Source organism: Galleria mellonella, unplaced genomic scaffold (assembly GCF_026898425.1).
Source record: "Galleria mellonella isolate WM207_F2 unplaced genomic scaffold, CSIRO_AGI_GalMel_v1 utg537, whole genome shotgun sequence".
NCBI classification, from domain to species: domain Eukaryota; kingdom Metazoa; phylum Arthropoda; class Insecta; order Lepidoptera; family Pyralidae; genus Galleria; species Galleria mellonella.
Window position 1 is genome coordinate 2,050,432 of NW_026442112.1, and position 21,048 is coordinate 2,071,479.

The 21,048-nt window shown below is 38.3% G+C and overlaps 1 protein-coding gene across 1 annotated transcript; it reads right to left on the reverse strand.

The window, feature by feature from the left end:
* Positions 1–494: 494 nt before the first annotated feature.
* Positions 495–20,753, reverse strand: LOC113513437 (SID1 transmembrane family member 1-like). Its single transcript, XM_052898777.1, has 18 exons — positions 20,382–20,753; positions 19,517–19,586; positions 18,809–18,905; positions 17,541–17,648; positions 16,998–17,140; positions 16,403–16,513; positions 15,620–15,703; positions 14,718–14,891; positions 12,542–12,695; positions 11,180–11,263; positions 10,529–10,824; positions 8,874–9,035; positions 7,613–7,795; positions 6,699–6,816; positions 3,329–3,451; positions 2,577–2,693; positions 1,841–1,973; positions 495–929 (listed from the first exon to the last, which is right to left on the reverse strand). The coding sequence occupies exons 1-18, from the start codon at positions 20,465–20,467 to the stop codon at positions 548–550; spliced, it is 2,625 nt and encodes an 874-aa protein (XP_052754737.1). The 5' UTR covers positions 20,468–20,753; the 3' UTR covers positions 495–547.
* Positions 20,754–21,048: the final 295 nt, after the last annotated feature.

Below are 21,048 nucleotides of genomic sequence, written 5' to 3' on the forward strand. Positions count from 1 at the left end.
CCCGGCATAGAATAGGCCACCCCTTTCTTTCCCGTGAGCGTCGTAAGATGCGACTAAGGAAGGGCTAGTGATGGGCAGCAACGTTCCTCTTAAAACATCTCCAAAGTCTAACTGTGGTTGCGAATCCGCTTGCCAAGCGTGGTAACTACTAGCAAAACCCCCCAAAGTATTATGTTCAGCACTAGACAATTAAAAGCTGATATATGATAAAAATAAAGATGGATCAGCTCATTGTTTTTACAAAAAAGACTACCCATATGTTTTTTTTTTTTTACTACGTTTTATTTTTATGAATTAGTATGTATTCGTTTGATGAAAATTAACATATATTAAACAATAAAAAAATAATATATAGTTCATATATAAATAATACACTAACTATTGTAATTCCTATTTAGTTCACATCTTAATATTGAGAAACTATACATACATCTATAAATACATCTATAAACTATACATAAATATAGGAAGATGGTAGGATAAATAAAGCATAGTAAGAATATTATCTTAACATTTATTAACATTCTAAATTTAAAAAAGTACATAATTAAAAAACTGCTATTTCGGTACGTTTGACGGCGGCAAGCCCATCGTCCCACGTGAGCAGCGTATTGAAACTAAAAAAGAGAGCGATGGCTGATAGCATGTGCCAGAGGTCGTGCGAGTCATAGAATTGGAGAAGATGGCACTCGTGGTTGAGTTGGCGGGATTGTGCCGGCGTGCTCGACCAGCTTGAACTGCCCGACATGAAGAAGTAGAGGCCGGGCCCCCACGCCGCCAACGCGCCCAGCAGGAAGCACCACACGTACCAACGCGGCCGCTCGCCGTGCAGTATCTTCATTACCAGGTAGAATATCATGTACATGAGGGTATTGCACAGCAGCAAGTTCAGGAGATGGGAAGCGAAGTCTGCGCTCTGTATCAGCAGCCTGAAAAGTTTATTTTAGTTTAAAAAATAATTTAACTAACATAATGACTAACTTCTATTATTTTCTATTACGCTGATTTTTTTTTATTCAATTTAGAATGGTAAACAAGCTGACGGCCCACCTGATGGAAAGTGGTAACCGTCGCCTATAGACATGAGCAGTACCATGGACATAACAGAGTATTACTGTTTCGCCCATGATACCCCCCATGCGTTGCCATTCCTGAGGACTCAGGTGTTATTCCTCTGTACCCAGTAAATTCACGCCATATCCCACCCTTCAAACCGAAACACAGCCATGCAAACACAACTGCTTCACAGTTGAAACACGAATGGGACAGAGGTACCCAAGCAATCGACTTTTGTACAAAGTCTCTCTCTGGTGATCCCGTCAACTAATAAACTTCATGCGTAATATTCTATCACATGTTTCCGATACAACCGAGCGACTAATAAGACGTCGACGGGAACAATGACAACAGTGTTTATTTCTCAATGGGGATACGCGAAGTGAATTAATAGACTACCTATAATGGACTCAGTAATTGATCAAGCGACTCGAGTTATTTTTTTTTTGCAGCTGGTAAGACAAAGAAAGCTCTTTAAGATGGTCTTTGTTTTACTGACGATAACTGCGTGCTTAATTGAAACTGCTTGATCATCTATGGAGACATTATCAGTGTCCTACCTACCATACATATACCTACGTCTTTCCCAAAGGCGTATTTGTACCAACTCCAAAATGAACTGATGCCCGCGAAGCTTTACAAAGACGTGCCTAACAGTACATATGCGTTTTTTCAATGGCCCAGGTCTTCACTAGAATACGCCAACTGTCTTCGCGGAACGATTATTTCGACTTATAAAGTTTGTTGCGCACAAAAATGTAAGCTATAGAGACAAAGCAGATACCCATAAAGCGCGAAGGCCCAGTTGACAGCGTTGGCGATTATCAGCATGACGAGTCGCGGGGTGTACAGCGGCTTGATGCCCGTCGTCGGCACTGAGCGCAGCTCGCGCGCCGCCCTCTGCAATGTCTCCTTTTCTGCAATGCCACAATTATTTAAATAAAGAATTTTACTAATTAATCTATTCTGTGTTCTTTTTTTAAAAATTAAAAAAGAATAAGTGAGCTTAAAATCAAATAAAGAAATTAATTGAAAGCGATATAATAGATAACGTCTTTAACGTTTAGCATTTCTTAACTTTTAATTGTGTAAGAGAGATATGAGATAACGTAAATGGTCGTATTAGTAAAAAAATACTATATTATCCTTCAGTTAAAGTTGCATGGAGATAAGTAAAGGTACTATTTTTAATACAAATAAAGGACTCCTAACACAGCAATCTGATTAAATTGCTGGAGGGGGATACTAAAGATTTTGGGCGGGAAAAGGAATTGTTAATAATTAGATTAGCAACCTTATTACTAGCAATATACCCTATCAGGTCGACCTCCTCGCGTTTTCCCCTGAAAACTATCGTGATTGATTCATTAGTGAATTTGTCACGATGGGCTAACTGACCTGTTTTCATTCACATGTATCACCCTTCACTGGTGCTCCGCCAGCGTATCCCGTTAGCACAGGCGGGTTACCATACCATTTTCACCTATAAAAAAAAAACTAAAAGTAAAATTTTGTCTTACCAAGTCGAAATTGTCCAATGTAGTAGATGCGTAGAGATAGCATTAAGAAAGTAAACACGTGCAGCACCGTGAACACCGCCCAGAAGAAAGAGCCGCCGCCCAACACTCCCCATACACCTGCACATACGAGGATAAAATAGGAAAATGCTTATTAGAATAGAATAAAATCGCTTTTTTTTTTTTGTATATGTATGTTGTAATTTGTGTGCTGTAAGTAATGCAAATAAATTATCTATCTATCTATCTATCAATCAACTTTATTCTTTTTTTTTTATGCAACTTAGAATGACAAACAAGCTGATAGCCCACCTGATGGAAAGTGGTAACCGTCGCCTATAGACATGAGCAGTACCATGGACATAACAGAGTATACTGTTTCGCCCATGATACCCGTGTGCGTTGCTATTCCTAAGAACTCAGGTGTTATTCCTCTGTACCCCATAAATTCACTGCCATATCGCACTCTTTTAAGGGTCTTTTTAATGGGTGATAATGGAATGGTAACCCCGCCTGCGCTATCGTTATACGCTGGCGGATTACCAGTGAGGGATGATAGGTGACGATGAAAACAGGTCTGTTAGTCCATCGTGACAGAGTGTATTGCTAGCAATGGGTCAGTTAGACTCCATTATTAAAAATCTCTTTCCTTCCTTAAATTTGGGTCTAGCTACGGCTCTAATTACAGTACATGAAGAATAACAATGTAACGAAATTCTGGGACAATCTAAGTAGAACGAGAAGTTTGTACGTACCAAATGCGATGAGTACGGCGAGCACGCCGAAAGTGGCGTGAGCACGCGCGTTGACGTCGGGATGGCGCGCCTGGTAGATCTTCACCATCGCCAGTACAGACATCACGTACATGAACGCCGTGTCTGGAACAGACGTACGTAGTGGATCATCAAACAAGTCGAAATTAAAATGTGAATTTTTTTTTAATAATAAAATAAAGTTTTAAAGAATTGATTTTGGATACATGCATAAACTATTTTGTGAAAAGACTAGCGCTACAGAGTGGCTGTAGCTGCTACATTCAACATATTTTAGTTAGCTTGTGTGGATTGGACGGAGATTCTTAATAGTACTTCTGTAAATGAGGCCACTGATTTGTTCACGGATATATTCATGAAGATTGTAAAAAAACACACTCACACATATAAAGTTAGTCACTCTAAATACACTAAAGAGTCTTGGATGACCCCAGGGTTGCTCAGGTGTGCCAAACGCAGAGATAAACTTCACTCTGATTCACGTAAACATCCTGACAATCCGATAAAGAAGTCTACATATATTAAATATAGAAATTTTTATAATTCCCTGCTGCGACGTTTGAAAAGGGAGTACGAAAGTGGATTAATTCAGCAAAATATAAATAAACCTAAACCTCTTTGGAATAGTATTAATAAAATAATTCATAAAAATACTAAAAAGAGTACTGCAAAAAATCTACTTACAATAAAAAGTGATCCAGTAGAATCCCTCAATTATTGTAATTCCTTTTTCGCAACTGTCGGTCAAAACCTTGCTCATACAACTATGTCACTATTAAATGAAACACAAGACTCTCTGGCATCTGGAGTGAAGCTTTCAAATCCATCTCCTCATTCTTTTTATTTCCAACCAACTGATCCATTCGAAGTTTCTTCTTTCATACAATTACTTAATGAAAAAAGTGCACCTGGTATTGATGGACTTGCAAATACTCTGATAAAAACAGTTCGACAATACATAAACGAGCCTCTTTCTGCGATTTTCAATTTGAGTATTGCTTCCGGTGAATTTCCTGATCAATGGAAAATCGCCACTGTTACTCCTATACACAAGGGCGAAGATAAAAATTCAGTAAATAATTACCGTCCAATATCTCTGTTGGTTACTTTCTCCAAACTTTTAGAAAAAATCGTAAACAAAAGATTAGTCAAATACCTTGAAACAAACAAAGCTTTCTCAGACGCACAACTGTGCGTCTGAGAAAGCCAAACTTGGCTTTCGCCGTGGTAAATCCACTGAAGATGCTGTGAGCTCTCTCACTAATAATATTTGTTCTCACCTCGATGAAGGTCAGGCGTGTGTCGGAGTGTTCCTTGACTTGACAAAGGCATTTGACACCGTGTCAATTCCTATACTCTTGCGAAAATTGGAAGGTTTGGGAATTAGAGGCAAACCACTTTTGTGGTTTAATTCATACCTAACGAATAGAAAGCAGTGTATTAAAGTGCATGATCACACTAGTCATTTTGAGAATACTTGCTTTGGTGTACCACAGGGTAGTATCTTGGGTCCTACGCTCTTTCTTTGTTATATTAATGACTTACTATTAACCCCATTAATCAACGCAAAATTTACTTGTTATGCTGATGACACAGCTATTATATTCCATGGTAATAATTGGAACGAATGTTATTTGAACGTTGAGAGAGGTTTGGTTTTAGTTGCTACATGGTTAAACAAAAATTTACTGACAATAAATACTTTAAAAAACGAAATATGTATGCTTTTATAAAACTAAAGCTTCAAGGCCGTTCTCCGTTCCAGATATCAAGATACACATGTGTATGGCTATTACTCCTAGTGTTGCAAATCCGACATACCATTCTAACACGTGCTCCTGTGACACTATTAAGAACTCTCCAACTGTAAAGTATCTAGGGATGGTATTAGATGAGAAACTTACTTTCAAGCAACACATTGACTATATGTCTGCCAGAGTAAGAAAACTTATTCCCACCATGAGAATCCTCAGAGACGTGATGGATCCATCCTTACTCCGAAATATTTATGTCGCGCTGTGTCAGTCAGTACTTACTTATTGCATCCGAGTTTGGGGATCAGCTGCTAAGATCATATTGCTGAAACTAGAAAGAGCTCAGCGTTCTATATTAAAGGTCATGTTCAAAAAGCCTTTTAGATATTCAACAGCTTCTTTATTTAATGACGCAAAGGTCTTAAGCGTTCGTAAACTGTATATTTTCAAAATTATAACTATTGGTCACAGCATAATCCAAAAGTCACTGAATAACCCTAAGGCTTCAAACAAGCGTTTTTACACTCTCCCTACACCTACTACTAAAACTAGTTTTGCCAGACGCTTCTCTTCTTGCATGATCCCATTCATATATAATAAATTTTGCAAAATTTACAATCTAAAGAACTGTACCCTAAAAGAAACTAAATCAAAAGTAAGCGAACACCTGAAATCTATGAATTATGACGATACTGAAAACATGCTCTTGTTAATCATATAAATGAAAATACTGGTCACATACATACAAACACACACACACACACACACACACACACACACACACACACAAACACACACACAGAGAGACACACACCACACACACACGCATGCACACACACTCATTCATAATACTTATTTATACATGTGTATTGGTGGTGAGAGAAAGAAAAAATAAATAAATAAAATAATTGTATTATACAGATTAGTTACACAATTGTGAGTACTGCTAAAAAGCCTATGTTTAATATCTATATGCATGTATATGATAACACGAGTACTGCTTCCTACAGGACAGGCTCAGCCTAGTGTAGGAGGCAATGATAAATTCTGTGCTAATACAAACATACTTTGTTAAATAAATAAATAAATAAAAAAAAATAAAAAAATAAAAAAGTAACTGTGTCATAACAATGTATTTTAATGTAATAAGAATAACATCTGTATAATATTCAATAATATGTATATATGTACAAATTTACATAAATCTTATTTTTATTATGTAAGAAATAGTATAAAAATATATCTTGTCGGTAGCAAGAATACATACATGCAATTCGACGTTGCTGATCTTCCTACGACCGCAGATTAGCACGTCGGCGATCGACTAAAGAACACTTGCAAAGCGAGCGTTCAGCGTTGTTATATGAACGGAATGATAATATAAAAGGCATAAGGCATAAGGATAATGTAGTATGATTTTCTATGTAGTGTTTTTTTTTTAAATATGATGATTATTTTTTAAAACAACGAATAAGCATCGTATAAATATGTATGTTATAGGTAAATGCCTATAACTTATATATGTTATTTATATAAAAAATAGCCTAAAATCGAAGGTTTAACTAATAACAAAATAATAATAATAATATAATGCGTACCGAATTGGAAGTTGAGGCGATTAGGGCAAATGTGGTAAGTAGCTGAGAGCAGCGCCACTACCATCATGGCGACGCCGAGCGACGACAGCAGCCCATAATGCGCCGGGATACCGTACTCCTGCGGAACATATTGGTTAAATTATACATAATTGGCAGACTGCATAACTAGGGCTGGCCAAAAAGGTTTTAAACGCTTTACCAGAGGGAGACTTTGTACAAAAGTCGATTGCTTGGGTACCTCTGTCCCATTCGTGTTTCAACCGTGAAGCAGTTGTGTTTGCATGGCTGTGTTTCGGTTTGAAGGGTGGGATATGGCGTGAATTTACTGGATACAGAGGAATAACACCTGAGTCCTCAGGAATGGCAACGAATAGGGGGTATCATGGGCGTAACAGTATACTCTGTTATGTCCATGGTACTGCTCATGTCTATAGGCGACGGTTACCATTTTCTATCAGATGAGCCGTCAGCTTGTTTGCCATTCTAAGTTGTATAAATAAAACGCGATTAAAATGCAGGGGCATGTGGCGCACCTGATGGTGAATGACTACCGTCGCCCATAAGCGCAGTATAGAAAGAATTTCACGTGTGTTGCCTGTTTTTTAAAAATGAATAAGAAAAGATCTTGAATGTTACGATGTCGTATCGGTTTAAAAATATTGCTGCGGTAGGTTGGTATCAATCTTGTTATATTCAATTAAATTATTAAAAAAAGTATACAGCCAGTGTTACTCAGAAGAGTAACAGAGTATGGATTCTAACGATACCCCATATATCCAAATCTGTTCAGGAATTATAAATTATAATGGAATAAAGAAACTCACATATATAAATAAATCCTGAAAATACTACATTCCTTTTTTAAGCAATCTTGTACAAGACTATATAGGAGAAAGTTGATGCAATGTCCTCACCTCGTCCCTGGGCGCCCTCTTCCGTGCCTGTTTGCGCCGGCGCAGCTGTAGTAAGAAGAGTGCGCCGAGCAGCAAGTAGCCGATGTTGGAGAACACGTGGTTGAAGTCGTTCACCTCGCCGGCCGGGTGCGCGCACAAGAAGTTATAGTAGCACAGGTCCAGAGCACCGGATACATTCATGAACTAGTGAAGAGCGAGAAGTTATTTGCGTGTTTGGTAAAAGACCTTGGAAACCTTTTAAAAGTGAATTTATGTATAATTGATGCTAGTTTTACAGACAATAGTAGGGGCGAGAAGGGGGGGGGGGAGAAGGGAAGATTGTTAGTAATACAGACCAGTCAGATCGACATCCACATCTCCTAGAAACTGTGTAAATGCTAAATTCCGGGTGTAATCATCACGATGGGCTAACTGACCTGCCTTTTCATTCTCACCTATCATCCTTCACTAGTACTCCGCCAGCGTAAAGCGTTAGTGCAGGTTGGATTACCATTCTATAATCATTCATTAAAAAAAAAAACAAACAATAGTTACTGGGATGTCTATAAAAATTGCTGTTTCACTTCAAGCACCATTGTTTTACTAAAATATGTAACAGTGGAGGCATGGCACGTTTAAGCTGGAGGGAAAGGGATTGTTAATTATGTCGTCTAACAGCTCCATTGCTAGCAATATATCTTATCAAGTTAACCTCCACGCAGTTTGCCCTGGAAACCATCGTAGTTAATTATTGTTGGATTCGTCTCGATAGGATGACCTGTCTCATCCTTACCTATCGTCCCTAACTGGTGCCCTGTCAGTATATACCATTAGCGCTGACAGGGTCACCATTTCATTTTTACCCACTAAAAAAAACTCATCCCAGCTAAGTAACCTGACCCTGACCTAAGAATGGCACCAGGAGGGAAAAATGTTAAATTTGTTAATAATTGTAAACTAGTGGCCTCATTATTCGTTTTTGATCCTGTTAAGTCGGGGGGGAAAGGGATTGTTAGTAATGGAGACTGAGAATCCCATTGCTAGCAATTTACCCAACCAGGTCGACCTCCTTGCGGTTCTCTCTGGAAACTATCATGGTTAATTTCTGATGAATCCATCATGATAGGCTAACTGGCCTGTTTTCATTCTCATCTGTCACCCTTCACTGGTGCTCCGCCAGCGTATCCCGTTAGCGCAGGCGGGGTTACCATACCATTTTCACCCATAAAAAAAAATCCTGTTAGGTCGATCTATTAAAATCATAGAGTATGAGTATACTGACCAGTTGGAAAGCGATGACAAACTGCACGACGGGCAGCGCGTAGAAGACAGCGACGGTGGCGAGCGTGTGCAGGTAGCGGTCCGAGCGCGCCGCCAGCACGCGAGCACGCCGCCGCGACAGTGCCGCCAGCCGCAGCTCCGCCGGCAGGCCGAACGGCGTCGACTGCACATACAATATTGTACACCTACCTAAACTAACACCACGGGGGGGAAAGGGATTGTTAGTAATGGGGTCTAATAGCCCCATTACTAGCAATATAACCTCTCAGGTCGACCTCCACGCGGTTCCCCCTGGAAATCATCATGTTTAATTCTTGTCGAATTCATCATAGTGGGCCAACTGACCTGCATTCATTCTCACCTATCATCTTCCATTGGTGCCTCGTCGGTGTATACCGATAGCGCGGGCGGGGTAACCATTCCATTTTCACCCATTAAAAAAAAAACTAACACCACTTGAGATTTTCAGTCGCCGATCATCCGCCAACGTCAATAGGTCGATTACAGACATTTTGCTACTCTCGATCACACTGCGCGGAAGATCGACGCGTCAATATAAGGCTGGATTTGGGAAGGGGATTGTTAACAATGGAGACGAAGGGCCCTATTGCTAGCGATATATCCAGCCAGGTCGACCTCCACGTGGTCCCCCTGGAAACCATCGTGCTGAATTACAAGTGTATTTATCACGACTAGCTAACTGGCCTGTCTTTTCATCCTCATCTATCATCACTCACTGGTGTCCCGCCAGTGTATAGCGACAGCGCAGGCGGGGTTACTATTCCATCATCAACCATTAAAAATATCCGAATAGCCGAATCCACACTATAATGCTGGTAAGCCACAATATGCGTATTATATTATTATTCATACTACAGTTCGTCCAAATCAATCTCTATCGAGAGGTGTCCAGTCACGATTAATCTTGACGTACTTTTAATTATCAAACCGAGATCGGACCAAGATCCGAGACAGGCATAATAGTGTAGATCCGGCCTCACACTGCCTACTAGATACTACTGACAAACGGGGTCACTCTCTATTTATATATATATATATATATATATATATATATATATATATAAATATATATATATATATATATTTATATATTTAATGGATGATAATGAAATGGTAACACCGCTTGCTATCGGCATAGACTGGTGGGGCACCATTGGGATATGGTAGATGAAGATGAAGTCAGGTCAGTTGGCCCATCGTGATGAACTTGACAATAATTAATCTCGATGGTTTCCAGGGAGAAGCACATGAAGGTCGATCAGACAGGGTACATTGCTAGCAATGGGGATTAACGTCCACATTACTAACAATCCTTCTCCCCCCTTCTTTTTATATTATTATATCAGCCGTTAACTGTCCACTGCTGAACATAGGCCTTCCCATAAGAAGAGTTTACCAATAGTTACCACGATTAATTAGGCAACTGCAGTTAAGCTTTGGTGATGTTTTGAGGGGGACGCTGCTGATCATCCCTTGACCATTAAGTTCCCTTAGTTGTTTCTTACGACACCGAAAGAAAAGAAAAGGCTGGTCCATTCTATGCCGGGACCACACGGCATGGATTTTAATACACAAAGTGTTTAATTTTTAAAACGATTTAAATGCATTTAAAAAATATGATAACCAAGTTTTAACCTGTTCAGTGTTTGTTCGCCTATCATGTTCGCGGCACACACCATTTGCAGATGCATCCACTACGGTGTCAGCTGTGTGATTAGCAGCTTCTATTGATGAAATGGGCGAGGTTGGAGTCACGGCAGATCTGGGCTCCCTTGGGTATGTCGGCTCCGCGGACGGGTCTTGGAAAACGGGAGATCCAGGGTCCGCAGGCGAGGCTGGACTAGCAGGGCTCGCTACATGGCTAGGCGTGGTAGTCACCGTCGGTAGTTCCTCATCCGAATCGCTGTTGTCACTACTGTCGAAGGTCGCGTCTGTAACGGTTTTGTATAATCCTTTCTAGGCATGCTTGGGTAATAATACCAAAAATAATTTTACCAAAGAGAGACTTTGTAGACAAGGCGCTTGCCACATTCGTGTTTCTACCGTGAAGCAGTTGTGTTTGCATGACTGTGTTTCGGTTTGAAGGGTGGGATATGGCAGTGAATTTACAGGGTACAGAGGAATGACACCTTAGTGCTCACGAATGGCAACGCATGGGGGGGGGGACTGTCAGAGATCAATCTCTTCCAGTCAACCTAATACAGTTGGAAAGCATGTCGTTAGCGGGCAGCTGAAGTACTACAACTATATAATAGAGAGTTAGGAAAAATATTAATAACAACAGACCGGAGCCGCGACGGCGGCGTCGGTGCGTTGAGGTCTCCACATCAGGATATCCACTGTCCACTTGAGTTTCGCCGTTCTCAACATCTGGAATATACGAGTATTACCCCTATAGACTATATTTTAAATAAAATAAAGCTTAAAATGCAACGTAACGTTACTTTCTGTAAAATGATATAATTGCTTTTTTAATCGGTGTGAATGCATGAGTTAATATAACATATGAAACAAGAGATAACTTGGGACTTGATCTCATACAATGAACTTGACATAAAAATTTAATATATAAATATTTGTAACGACTCAACCGATTTTAATTAAGTTTTGTAAATACGTATTGTTGGCTCTAATTTGAGAGATATTATAGTTAACAACTGACTTGAAAAAGAAAGATCTGTTTACAGGAACATTTTTTTATCTTTGTTACCTCTTAATTCTGTTAGTTCTAAATTTATTTGTTAAAAAACTTTTTTTTATCTAAAAGGATATATTATACAAGGACCAAACGATCCTATAGAAAAATTATAAAAAATCAGTTCCGGAGTTTTATTTTTAAATCGAAATGACAGCTTTTGCCTTTTTCAGTTGTAGAAGTCGGTTTTTTTTCGGGTCACAATCTTAATTTTTTTTTATACCTGATAACTCTGTCAGTTGTGAACCGATTTGGAAAATTATTTTTTTATCTAAAAGGATACTTATAGATTGGTTCCATAGAAATTTAATCAAAATCAGTTCAGCAGTTTAGTTTTTAAATCAAAATAACTGGTTTTGCCACAATTAAAGTTATTTTTTTGGAACACAATTAATAATAATAATAAACTCTTTATTGCGCACAGTAGAGATGTATACAAGGAGTATTTATACAGAATGTGCATATACAAAAGGCGGCCTTATCGCTAAAAGCAATCTCTTACAGACAACAACAACAACAACAATTATGTTTTGTTACCTCGATTACATTGTAAAGAAGAAGTTTCAAATTAATTTTGAGTGTATTTTCTTTATATTTCGATAAGAAACAACGTTTGCACAATCACTTATGTAGATTTTGATTAAATTAAACAATTTATTCAAAGCTATAGTAAAAAGTCTATATATGTTTATATAGCAAGATGATTTATGACCAAATATGAACTGTGGGAGGAAGGGATTATTAGTAATACGAACTACCAGTCCCTCCTCTCCATAGTTTGTCATGGAAACCACCGTGCTGAACCATCACCTTCCAGGTGTATTCATCATGATGGGAATTGACCTACCGTTTCCTTCTCACCTATCATCCCTTACTGGTACCCTACTAGCGTATACCGTTAGCGCAGGAGGAGCTGCCATTCCATTATTATCTATTAAACAATATGCACTCACTCTTCTTGGCGAGCACGGCTTTCGGCCAAACGTATTTGCCGAATGTAGGCCACCGCTGCATCAGCACCAACACTCCGAATCCGACGTAGAACCCGAGGAACACCGCCGTCGATACCACTGACGCGATCACATACTGCGACCGCGATAACGCTGGCTGGAAAGTTGTTAAGTTTTTTTTTATACAACTTAGAATGGCAAACAAGCTGACGGCCCACCTGATGGAAAGTGGTAACCGTCGCCTATAGACATGAGCAGTACCATGGACATAACAGAGTATACTGTTCCGCCCACGATACCTCCCATGCGTTGCCATTCCTGAGGACTCAGATGTTATTCCTCTGTATCCAGTAAATTCACGCCATATCCCACCCTTCAAACCGAAACACAGCCATGCAAACACAACTGCTTCACGGTTGAAACACGAATGGGACAGAGGTACCCAAGCAATCGACTTTTATACAAAGTCTCCCTCTGGTAATTTTTTTTTATTTATTTTTATTTAATTAGCATGCAAACACATTAAAAAAAAAAACTATGGATTTTTAGTATCACTTAAACCTCTTGGGCCTGTGTGTGATACATTACATTTCGTTCTGAAATGAAAATATCTAAGTGGAAAAACCTGTGGTACTGGTAAGCAAAGGTGGTAACGCGCAAGTGGCATGTGACAACTAGAAAAAGATTCCCAAGTGCTAACTTTAAATGGAAATAAGTAAATGCAAGTGAGGCACGACCTTTCTTTGAGTAAATATTAATAGTAGGTAATGAATTGGCTGACATAATTAGTCTATTTAATGATTCCAGTTTGAACTGACAAGTTTTTAACACATCGACTAATTTGAAAGGAACAAAATAAAAACAAATTTAATTTAATTTTTATAGGCAATTTGCAATTGATAACCAGACTTAAATGGATGCTTGAAATATAAGAATAAAGACTAGGTGATAGTAACACTCCCGTCAATTCAGTAACCATGCTATGTACGTCGCTCGAGTCGTAGGTAAGAATTGAATTCCTTTAATTAGCGCGGTTTTCAGAGAGCAGATGTAATTGTTAAATTGTATGTATCGTCCTCACTTTTACTGGTATTAATAGATTCTACGGTTGTCTATGAATTAAATTAAATCTTGTTTACATTGTATCAATTAAATTAAATGACATGGTGAATATAATGGATGATTTTAAAATTTAAATAGTTAAAGTTATTTCTTCTTATAATTTCCTATTGAGTTCAAAATTACAGTTTCAATTTGATTATTACAGTATATATTTATTATACTCGTACCTAGATAGTGGTTCCTACTAACAAGAATAATATAGGGGGAAAGGATTGTTAGTAATGTCAAATGCATTTAGCAATATGCCGTGTCGTTGACCTCTATGGCCCCCTCTGGAAACCATCGTGACTAATTCTAGTTTAATTCGTCAGGATGGGCTAACTGCCCTATATTCATCTTCAGTTGTCATCCCTCACTGGTGCCCCGCCAGTGTACCAATAGCGCAGACGGAGTTACCATACCATTATCACCCATTAAAAAAAAAAAATCAAGAATAATATAAAAATGGTTCCTAAGCAAAAAAAGATTGGGAACCGCTGTTCTATATGATAATGGATTGGTTGTTATTATTTATGTATGGGAAAGTAATTTATTAAATTAATATAAATTTGTGACAACGCTATTGTGAGTGAAGGGAAGTGGAGTACATTTTGTCGGCATCGTTGTACCTACTCACAAAAAAAAAGTACATAAGTGTCACTTAAACTCGTCTATTAATTCTTATGCTTGAACCTAGTACAATAAATAGCGTCACCATAACATTATAATGCTGTGTCCACAGGGGGGAAAGGGATTGTTAATAATGGAGACTGAGAATCTCATTGCTAACAATATACTCAACCAGGTCGACCTCCTCGCGGTTCCCCTGGAAGATATCATGGTTAATTCATCATGATGGACTAACTGGCCTGTTTTCATTCTCATCTATCACCCTTCACTGGTGCTCCGCCAGCGTATCCCGTTAGCGCAGGGGGGGTTACCATACCATTTTCACGCATCAAAAAAAAATGCACTCTCCACCCTCCACCCACACACTCATTTGAAAGTCGGTAGCGAGTCACCTGCAGTCAAAATCAATATCGCGTGAATCAGGTGCAGCAAAAACACACCAACATACCCGGATAACAAGGTCGAGTCGTTTCTCCCGCGGTGGTTCTGATCGCTGTAAGCTTTCAACGCCCATGGCCACCTGCCACAGCCAGTCGTCTGACGCCGGCTCGTCTCCAATGCACGGGATGTCCGTCTCTAGTACCACCACCACCACGTAGAACCCCAGAGGATATTTGCTGCGCTAGAATCAAGGGAAATAATTAAACGTGGGGGGAAGGGATTGTTAGTAATATTACTAGTATAATATCTTATTATCTGTGGTAACGTGGACTACCAGTCCTCTTTGTAGCAAAGTTTATATGAAAAAAAGGGAATAATTTCATAATAAAATTGTCTTTATTTTGAAATTATAAATCACTAGCGATCCGGCCCGGCTTCGCACGGGTAGATGGAGTTTTCAAATATAATATATACCTACGTTACTCGCTGGTAATGTAGATTCCTTATAGGTAAAGGATTTTTTTTTTAAATCAGTTAAATTGTTTTTGAGTTTATCCATTGTAAACGAACAATCAAATCTTTATAATATTACTATATTTATATATATTATAGTTATAGTAAGTAGTTTAATAAATTACATATATGTATTTGATATTTTTGTGCATTACATGTTTTTGTATTTTATACACGAAAAATTATTAATTCACTCTTGCGCCACCTGCCCTTTTCTATCTGTTCTCCTTTAACCAAAGGTTGTCTGTAAGATATTGCCCTAGCGATAAGACCGCCTTTTGTACCTTTATGTGTATATTTCAATGTGTATTTATGTTACTGTATTTCACTTGAATTATTCACTTGTCATTGTATATGTTTATTTATGGTGCAATAAAGAGTTAAATAAATAAATAATTACAATTATTAATTGTATTTTTACAAGAAAAAATATAAGTTAAATAGATTTATTCATACCGAGACCTGCACTGCGCCGGAACGTTGCATAGTCATCCGCACCGTGGAACCTTCTATGTCGGATACCATTTCCAATATGGGACACTGAAAGATATTTTCATAAATAAATTAATGTATATTTGTTACAAAAACGTATTTTTTCATTACATTAGTCTCTTTGCCTCTGTCTCTAACATCTTTTTAGAAGTACAATAATTAATTATGGATGCCACTGGTAACACAGTATATTCATCATTATGTAATAAAAAACCTATTTTGAAATTAAATTTGATAGCGATTTTACATTACGTAGACACTGTTACATACGGGGCGTACCATTTTTAAATGGTAGCAATAACAAGATAAAACATATCGTCATAGTCGTAGAATACTGACGGATCTGACATATATTACATATAAAGATTTTTTTTTTACAACACAGAGGGCAAACGAGCATGCGGCTCAACTGATGGTAAGTGACTACCGCCGCCCATGATCACCCGCAACACCAGCGGCATTGCAGGTGTGCTGCCGGCCTTTTACATATAAAGATCCGTCAGTATTCTACGACTATGACGATATATCAGATTTAAAGTTATATCCCTTCAATAATAAGGATTGTGGAAACTGTATTTGCTTGATTCCGAAATAAACATACATACAGATAGATGAATAAAAAATTAAAAACTTATTCAACTTCTATTGCTCTTATATTTTTTTATTATTAATTTTCTTTTTCTAAAATAATGTTCAGGCATCGTCTAATTACCATTTTACCAGACTATTGTTAGTATACGCGCATACCGAATAGTTCTGCACCGCGACAATCGCGCACACGTCGTCATCGGCGGTGATCTGTAGTCGCACGCTCCCTTGTTCCTCCAAGAAACGGTAGTGGTGCACCTGTGGTGCGGTCTGCAATTGAAACAAACCCAATAATACACATTCAAATTCAGTTGTGAATATAGAATATAAGACAGCGCCATCTATTCCCAAACTATAGGTATTACAGTGACGTAAGCTAGTATAGAGCAAAAAAAAACCGCGCCGGCATACACAGACCATCAGTGTATGCCGGCTGAAGAACCCAGCGACGCGGAGGTCGTCGCCTCCGGAGTTGAAGCCGGGGTAGAGGGGTTTACCCCGAGGCCCCTACCTCGCCCGTCCACACATCATCTGGCGGGCATGAGAAGCCCTTGTTGATTGATTGAGTACAGAGCTAGCTTTACGGCCAAACATAAAAAGATGCTCTAGCAAAATACTCGGCTATCAGTTCTTTCAATAGCGGCCTTGGCAGAAATGTGATATATATTAGGTCTTATTAAATACTATGCTAATACCACAGTGCAAGGAATCTTTATATTGTGCTAATAGAGTATGAGTGAACCGCCAGACGCACCAGTGAAGCGGTGAAGGATATAGAGTGATCGAAGGGCAGCAGCCAGTCGCGGGCGATGCGCGCGCGCAGCCGCACTGTTACCGGCGCCGCGCACGCCGACACCACGTGCAGCGAGAACTCGCCGCGCGCTTCCCGCTCGCCGCCTACACAACATTAGGAAGATTCGAGAAATACCGTTGCATATATCACACAGCGCCACCTAGTCCCAAACTATGCAGAGCTTGTACTATCGATTAAACAAATGACTCTACATGTGTACTTTTTTATCTTTATTTATTTAAGGACTTTTGTCCTTTTAGGCACGTCTCAATTCCATCGTACAAGTGTAATTAGGTTAAATTTAATAATCTAAGTTATGTAAAGGGAACACGTAGCGCCATCTATTGTCGCATTGGGAAGAACCCAGCGCACGCCATATTGCATTATCTTTCTGGTTTCACCTGTCACTTGATTTGCACTACTAAAATATGTATTTAAATAAAATATAATTATAATTAAAGTCATCGTCTATTTCTCAATCTAATCATCAAAACAACAACATACCACAGTATGAACTGTTTCCTACGACGCTATCGTCCGGGCACAGTGAACGCTCGAATTCATACTGGAGCTCGTCACCCGTGTAGTACGGTAGTTGCCAAGTGCCCGCACCTGTAACGTTAATTCGGTATTCATTATTGACAAGTAAAAATGTAAATTATCTATTTATCTTCACGCTAAGTTTCTTGCAGGGTAGGCAAAGAGAAGCGAGTACCAAAGACCTTTATTGCGTATTGTCTATTCTAGTGGAATCTGCATCCACATGATATACAATTGTTATCAACTTATTCCAAATTCATCAGTTACCATAGTTCTTGCAGTGATTCTGGAATTTTCCCTTTCAAAAGCCTTTGCTTATGTAATCATGGAAATTGTCCTATAGAAGTAAGCGGCAACAAGCAGATGGAGCATATAGACGTAGATGCTCCGGCAAACGTTGTTCTGCTACCAGCCGCTTCCTACCAGGTTTATTTTTTGATATAGAAATAAGAACTATTCTATCTCTCAAATTGGAGAAACAATACACATTTCCAATATATCATTAAAATCGGTCGTGTGATTTTAGAAATTAGCATGAGTTTCATTGTAGGAAAAAAATATATTAATAATGAATGCTGACACCAGTTTTAAGAACCGGGTTCCATTTATTGACGTACTGTAGATATAATTAGTTCCTGTACTCCATAGCGAAGCGCCCTTGGTATCTGTGAATATATGCGACGGTTGTAAAACAGTACAATTGTGTATGATAATTATGAAATAACTAACAGTTTCCTGCTACTTTTTTTTTAACGGGCGAAAAAGGCATGGTAACCCCGCCTGCGCTATTGGTATAGCGGGGTACCAGTGAAAGGTGATAGCTGAGGATGAAAAGGCAAGTCAGTTAGCCCGTCGTGACGAATCTAACAATAAATCAATCACGACGGTTTCCAGGCGGAACCACGAGGAGGTCGATCTGACAGAGTATACTGTTAGCAATGGGGCTACTAATCCCCATTACTAACAATCCCTTCTCTTATATAAGCGACGGTTGTAAAACAGTACAATTATATATAATAATAACAAAATAACTAGCAGTTTCCAGTTACTTTGTCCACTTGAAATCATATGTAGGCATTGTGTGTTAAGTTACAACATAATCTTAACCAGGTCAAATTTGGTATTCGGATGTATACCAAGTTTCATTCGAATCTATTAAAACATGAATGAGTAACAAGCGTCCAAACATTTTCACAAACTTCCAAATTTGAATATTAGTAAGATATACTTACCAGCTGTTTGTCTGTAGGTGATCAGTAGAGGGCGCGAAGTATCGACGCCGTCCGCACTGACCCACACTCGACTCGGCCACTTCCCATCCTCGACTGACTACTTATAAAACATTTAGTGTTCATACTTAAAACATATTTAATCAAATAAGTCAAATTTCTAATTCTTATTATTATATCAGCCGTAAACTCTCCACTGCTGGGCATTGGCCTCCCACAATTGGGGAATTTTGGCAGTAGTTACCACGGTGCCATGTTTTAGGAGGGACGCTGCCCATCCCTCTTCCGTTATGTTCCTTAGTCGCCTCTTACGACACCTACGGGAAAGGAAGGAGCGGTCCAGTCTATACCAAGACTATACGGCAGTAAATTTTATTGAAAAAGACTATATCGTTGAATACAGTATATTTAAAGTTTATTCGAAGGTATCACAATTAATTTACAGGTTACAGTTGTGTTTGCATGGCTGTGTTTCGGTTTGAAGTGTGGGATATGGCAGTGAATTTACTGGGTACAGGGTAATAACATCCGAGTCCTCAGGAATGGCAACACATGGGGCGTATCATGGGAAACTACTCTGTTATGTCCATGGCACTGCTCATGTCTATAGGCGACGGGTACCATTTTCCATCAGGTGGACCGTCAGTTTGTTTGCCATTCTAAGTTGCATAAAAAAAACACACACACATAGAATTACTTTTACATACTTACTGGTACAAATTCCAAAATATATTCAGTATTGTATTGTACGGTGTACGTATACTCTTGATCAAATTCCAACCTGAAATTATTATAAATTTACAGTTTATATCATCAAAGGCAATAGTAGAGGTTACCATGCAGTTAATAGTGCTTTCTGCGATGTTCTAATAGTCCTGAGCAGCTAGATCGGGTATACCCAAAATGATCGACCTCTTGGGGTCGACATAAATAAAAACTGATTTTAAGGTTCGATTAGGTCTAAAAATCGATGCCTAATAATTAATATAAGTTCTTATTTGAATCTTTTAAGGTACTATGTAAGTCGTATTACGTGTACCAACTTGATATAAGAGTAACTAATATTTTTATTTTATTTTGACAGATTTTTTTATCTTTTAACTTTGCGATTTAAATTTTTTTTTTCAAACAACAATTTCTTATTTAAGTATTTTTGCGTGATTTATATTTTATTTAAATAATTATTAATTACACCTGATATTTACTGGCTTTTGTGGTAATTTTTTTTTTGTAAAATTTTCATAAGAAAATGATGTCATGTTTACCTATTCATTTGACCAACCGCAAAGTTTTAAATTTTGTATGTATTTTGTATCAATAGAAAAAAAGTAGAAATAGGATTTTTAAGTAATTTAACTATCGATGTCTGAGGTATCACTTCATTTTGTAAAAGGGATCTCTTGCTCTAAATAATTTGGGAATCTATGATCTATAGGATACACACATACATACATATCAATCACGCCTGTCTCCCATTAGGGTAGGTAGAACAATAGAATGCCAAATGCTTCGATTCAAACAAGCCAATAGCCATTTTTATCTATAGGATATTATAATAATAATATAAACAGCTCACCTCTCTCTGATAACTGTAACATTTTGCTCCAGCGACCACACACCACCCGCTGCTATCGAAATTAGCCACACACTAATTATAAACATTTTCACATAATTTCATAGAACATTTTAAACATATTTTTCCTTATATCTACTTAAACACGCACGTGTTCTTCACTCGGATATTGTTTAATGTTAAATGACTAACGTTCTACGATATTTACACTTGTGCACCAAAAATGGATGGTTGTGTATGGAAATGGGGGAGCGATACGGTGTTATCACGGGTATCTGTGTCGGCCAATAATCCCTATCTATCAGATACTGATAGTAAATTATTTGTCATTGCTTGGCTTATTGGAGTTTTACTATAAATATATTTTTTAATTCCAACTCCTAAGGATAAAGGTACGTCTATTAATTACATGGGAGGACTTATCACTACGTAGTATAAAACAAAGTCGCTGTCGCTGTCTGTCCGTCCCTGTGTATGCTTAAATCTTTAAAACTACGCAACGGATTTTGAAGCGGTTTTTTTAATAGATAGAGTGATTCAAGAGGAAGGTTTATATGTATAATACATGCATAATATAGTAGAGAAACACTGATAATTTTAGAGGTTTCTAATGTGATGTGATGTAATGTACATCCGTGCGAAGCCGGGGCGGGTCGCTAGTTTTTTATAA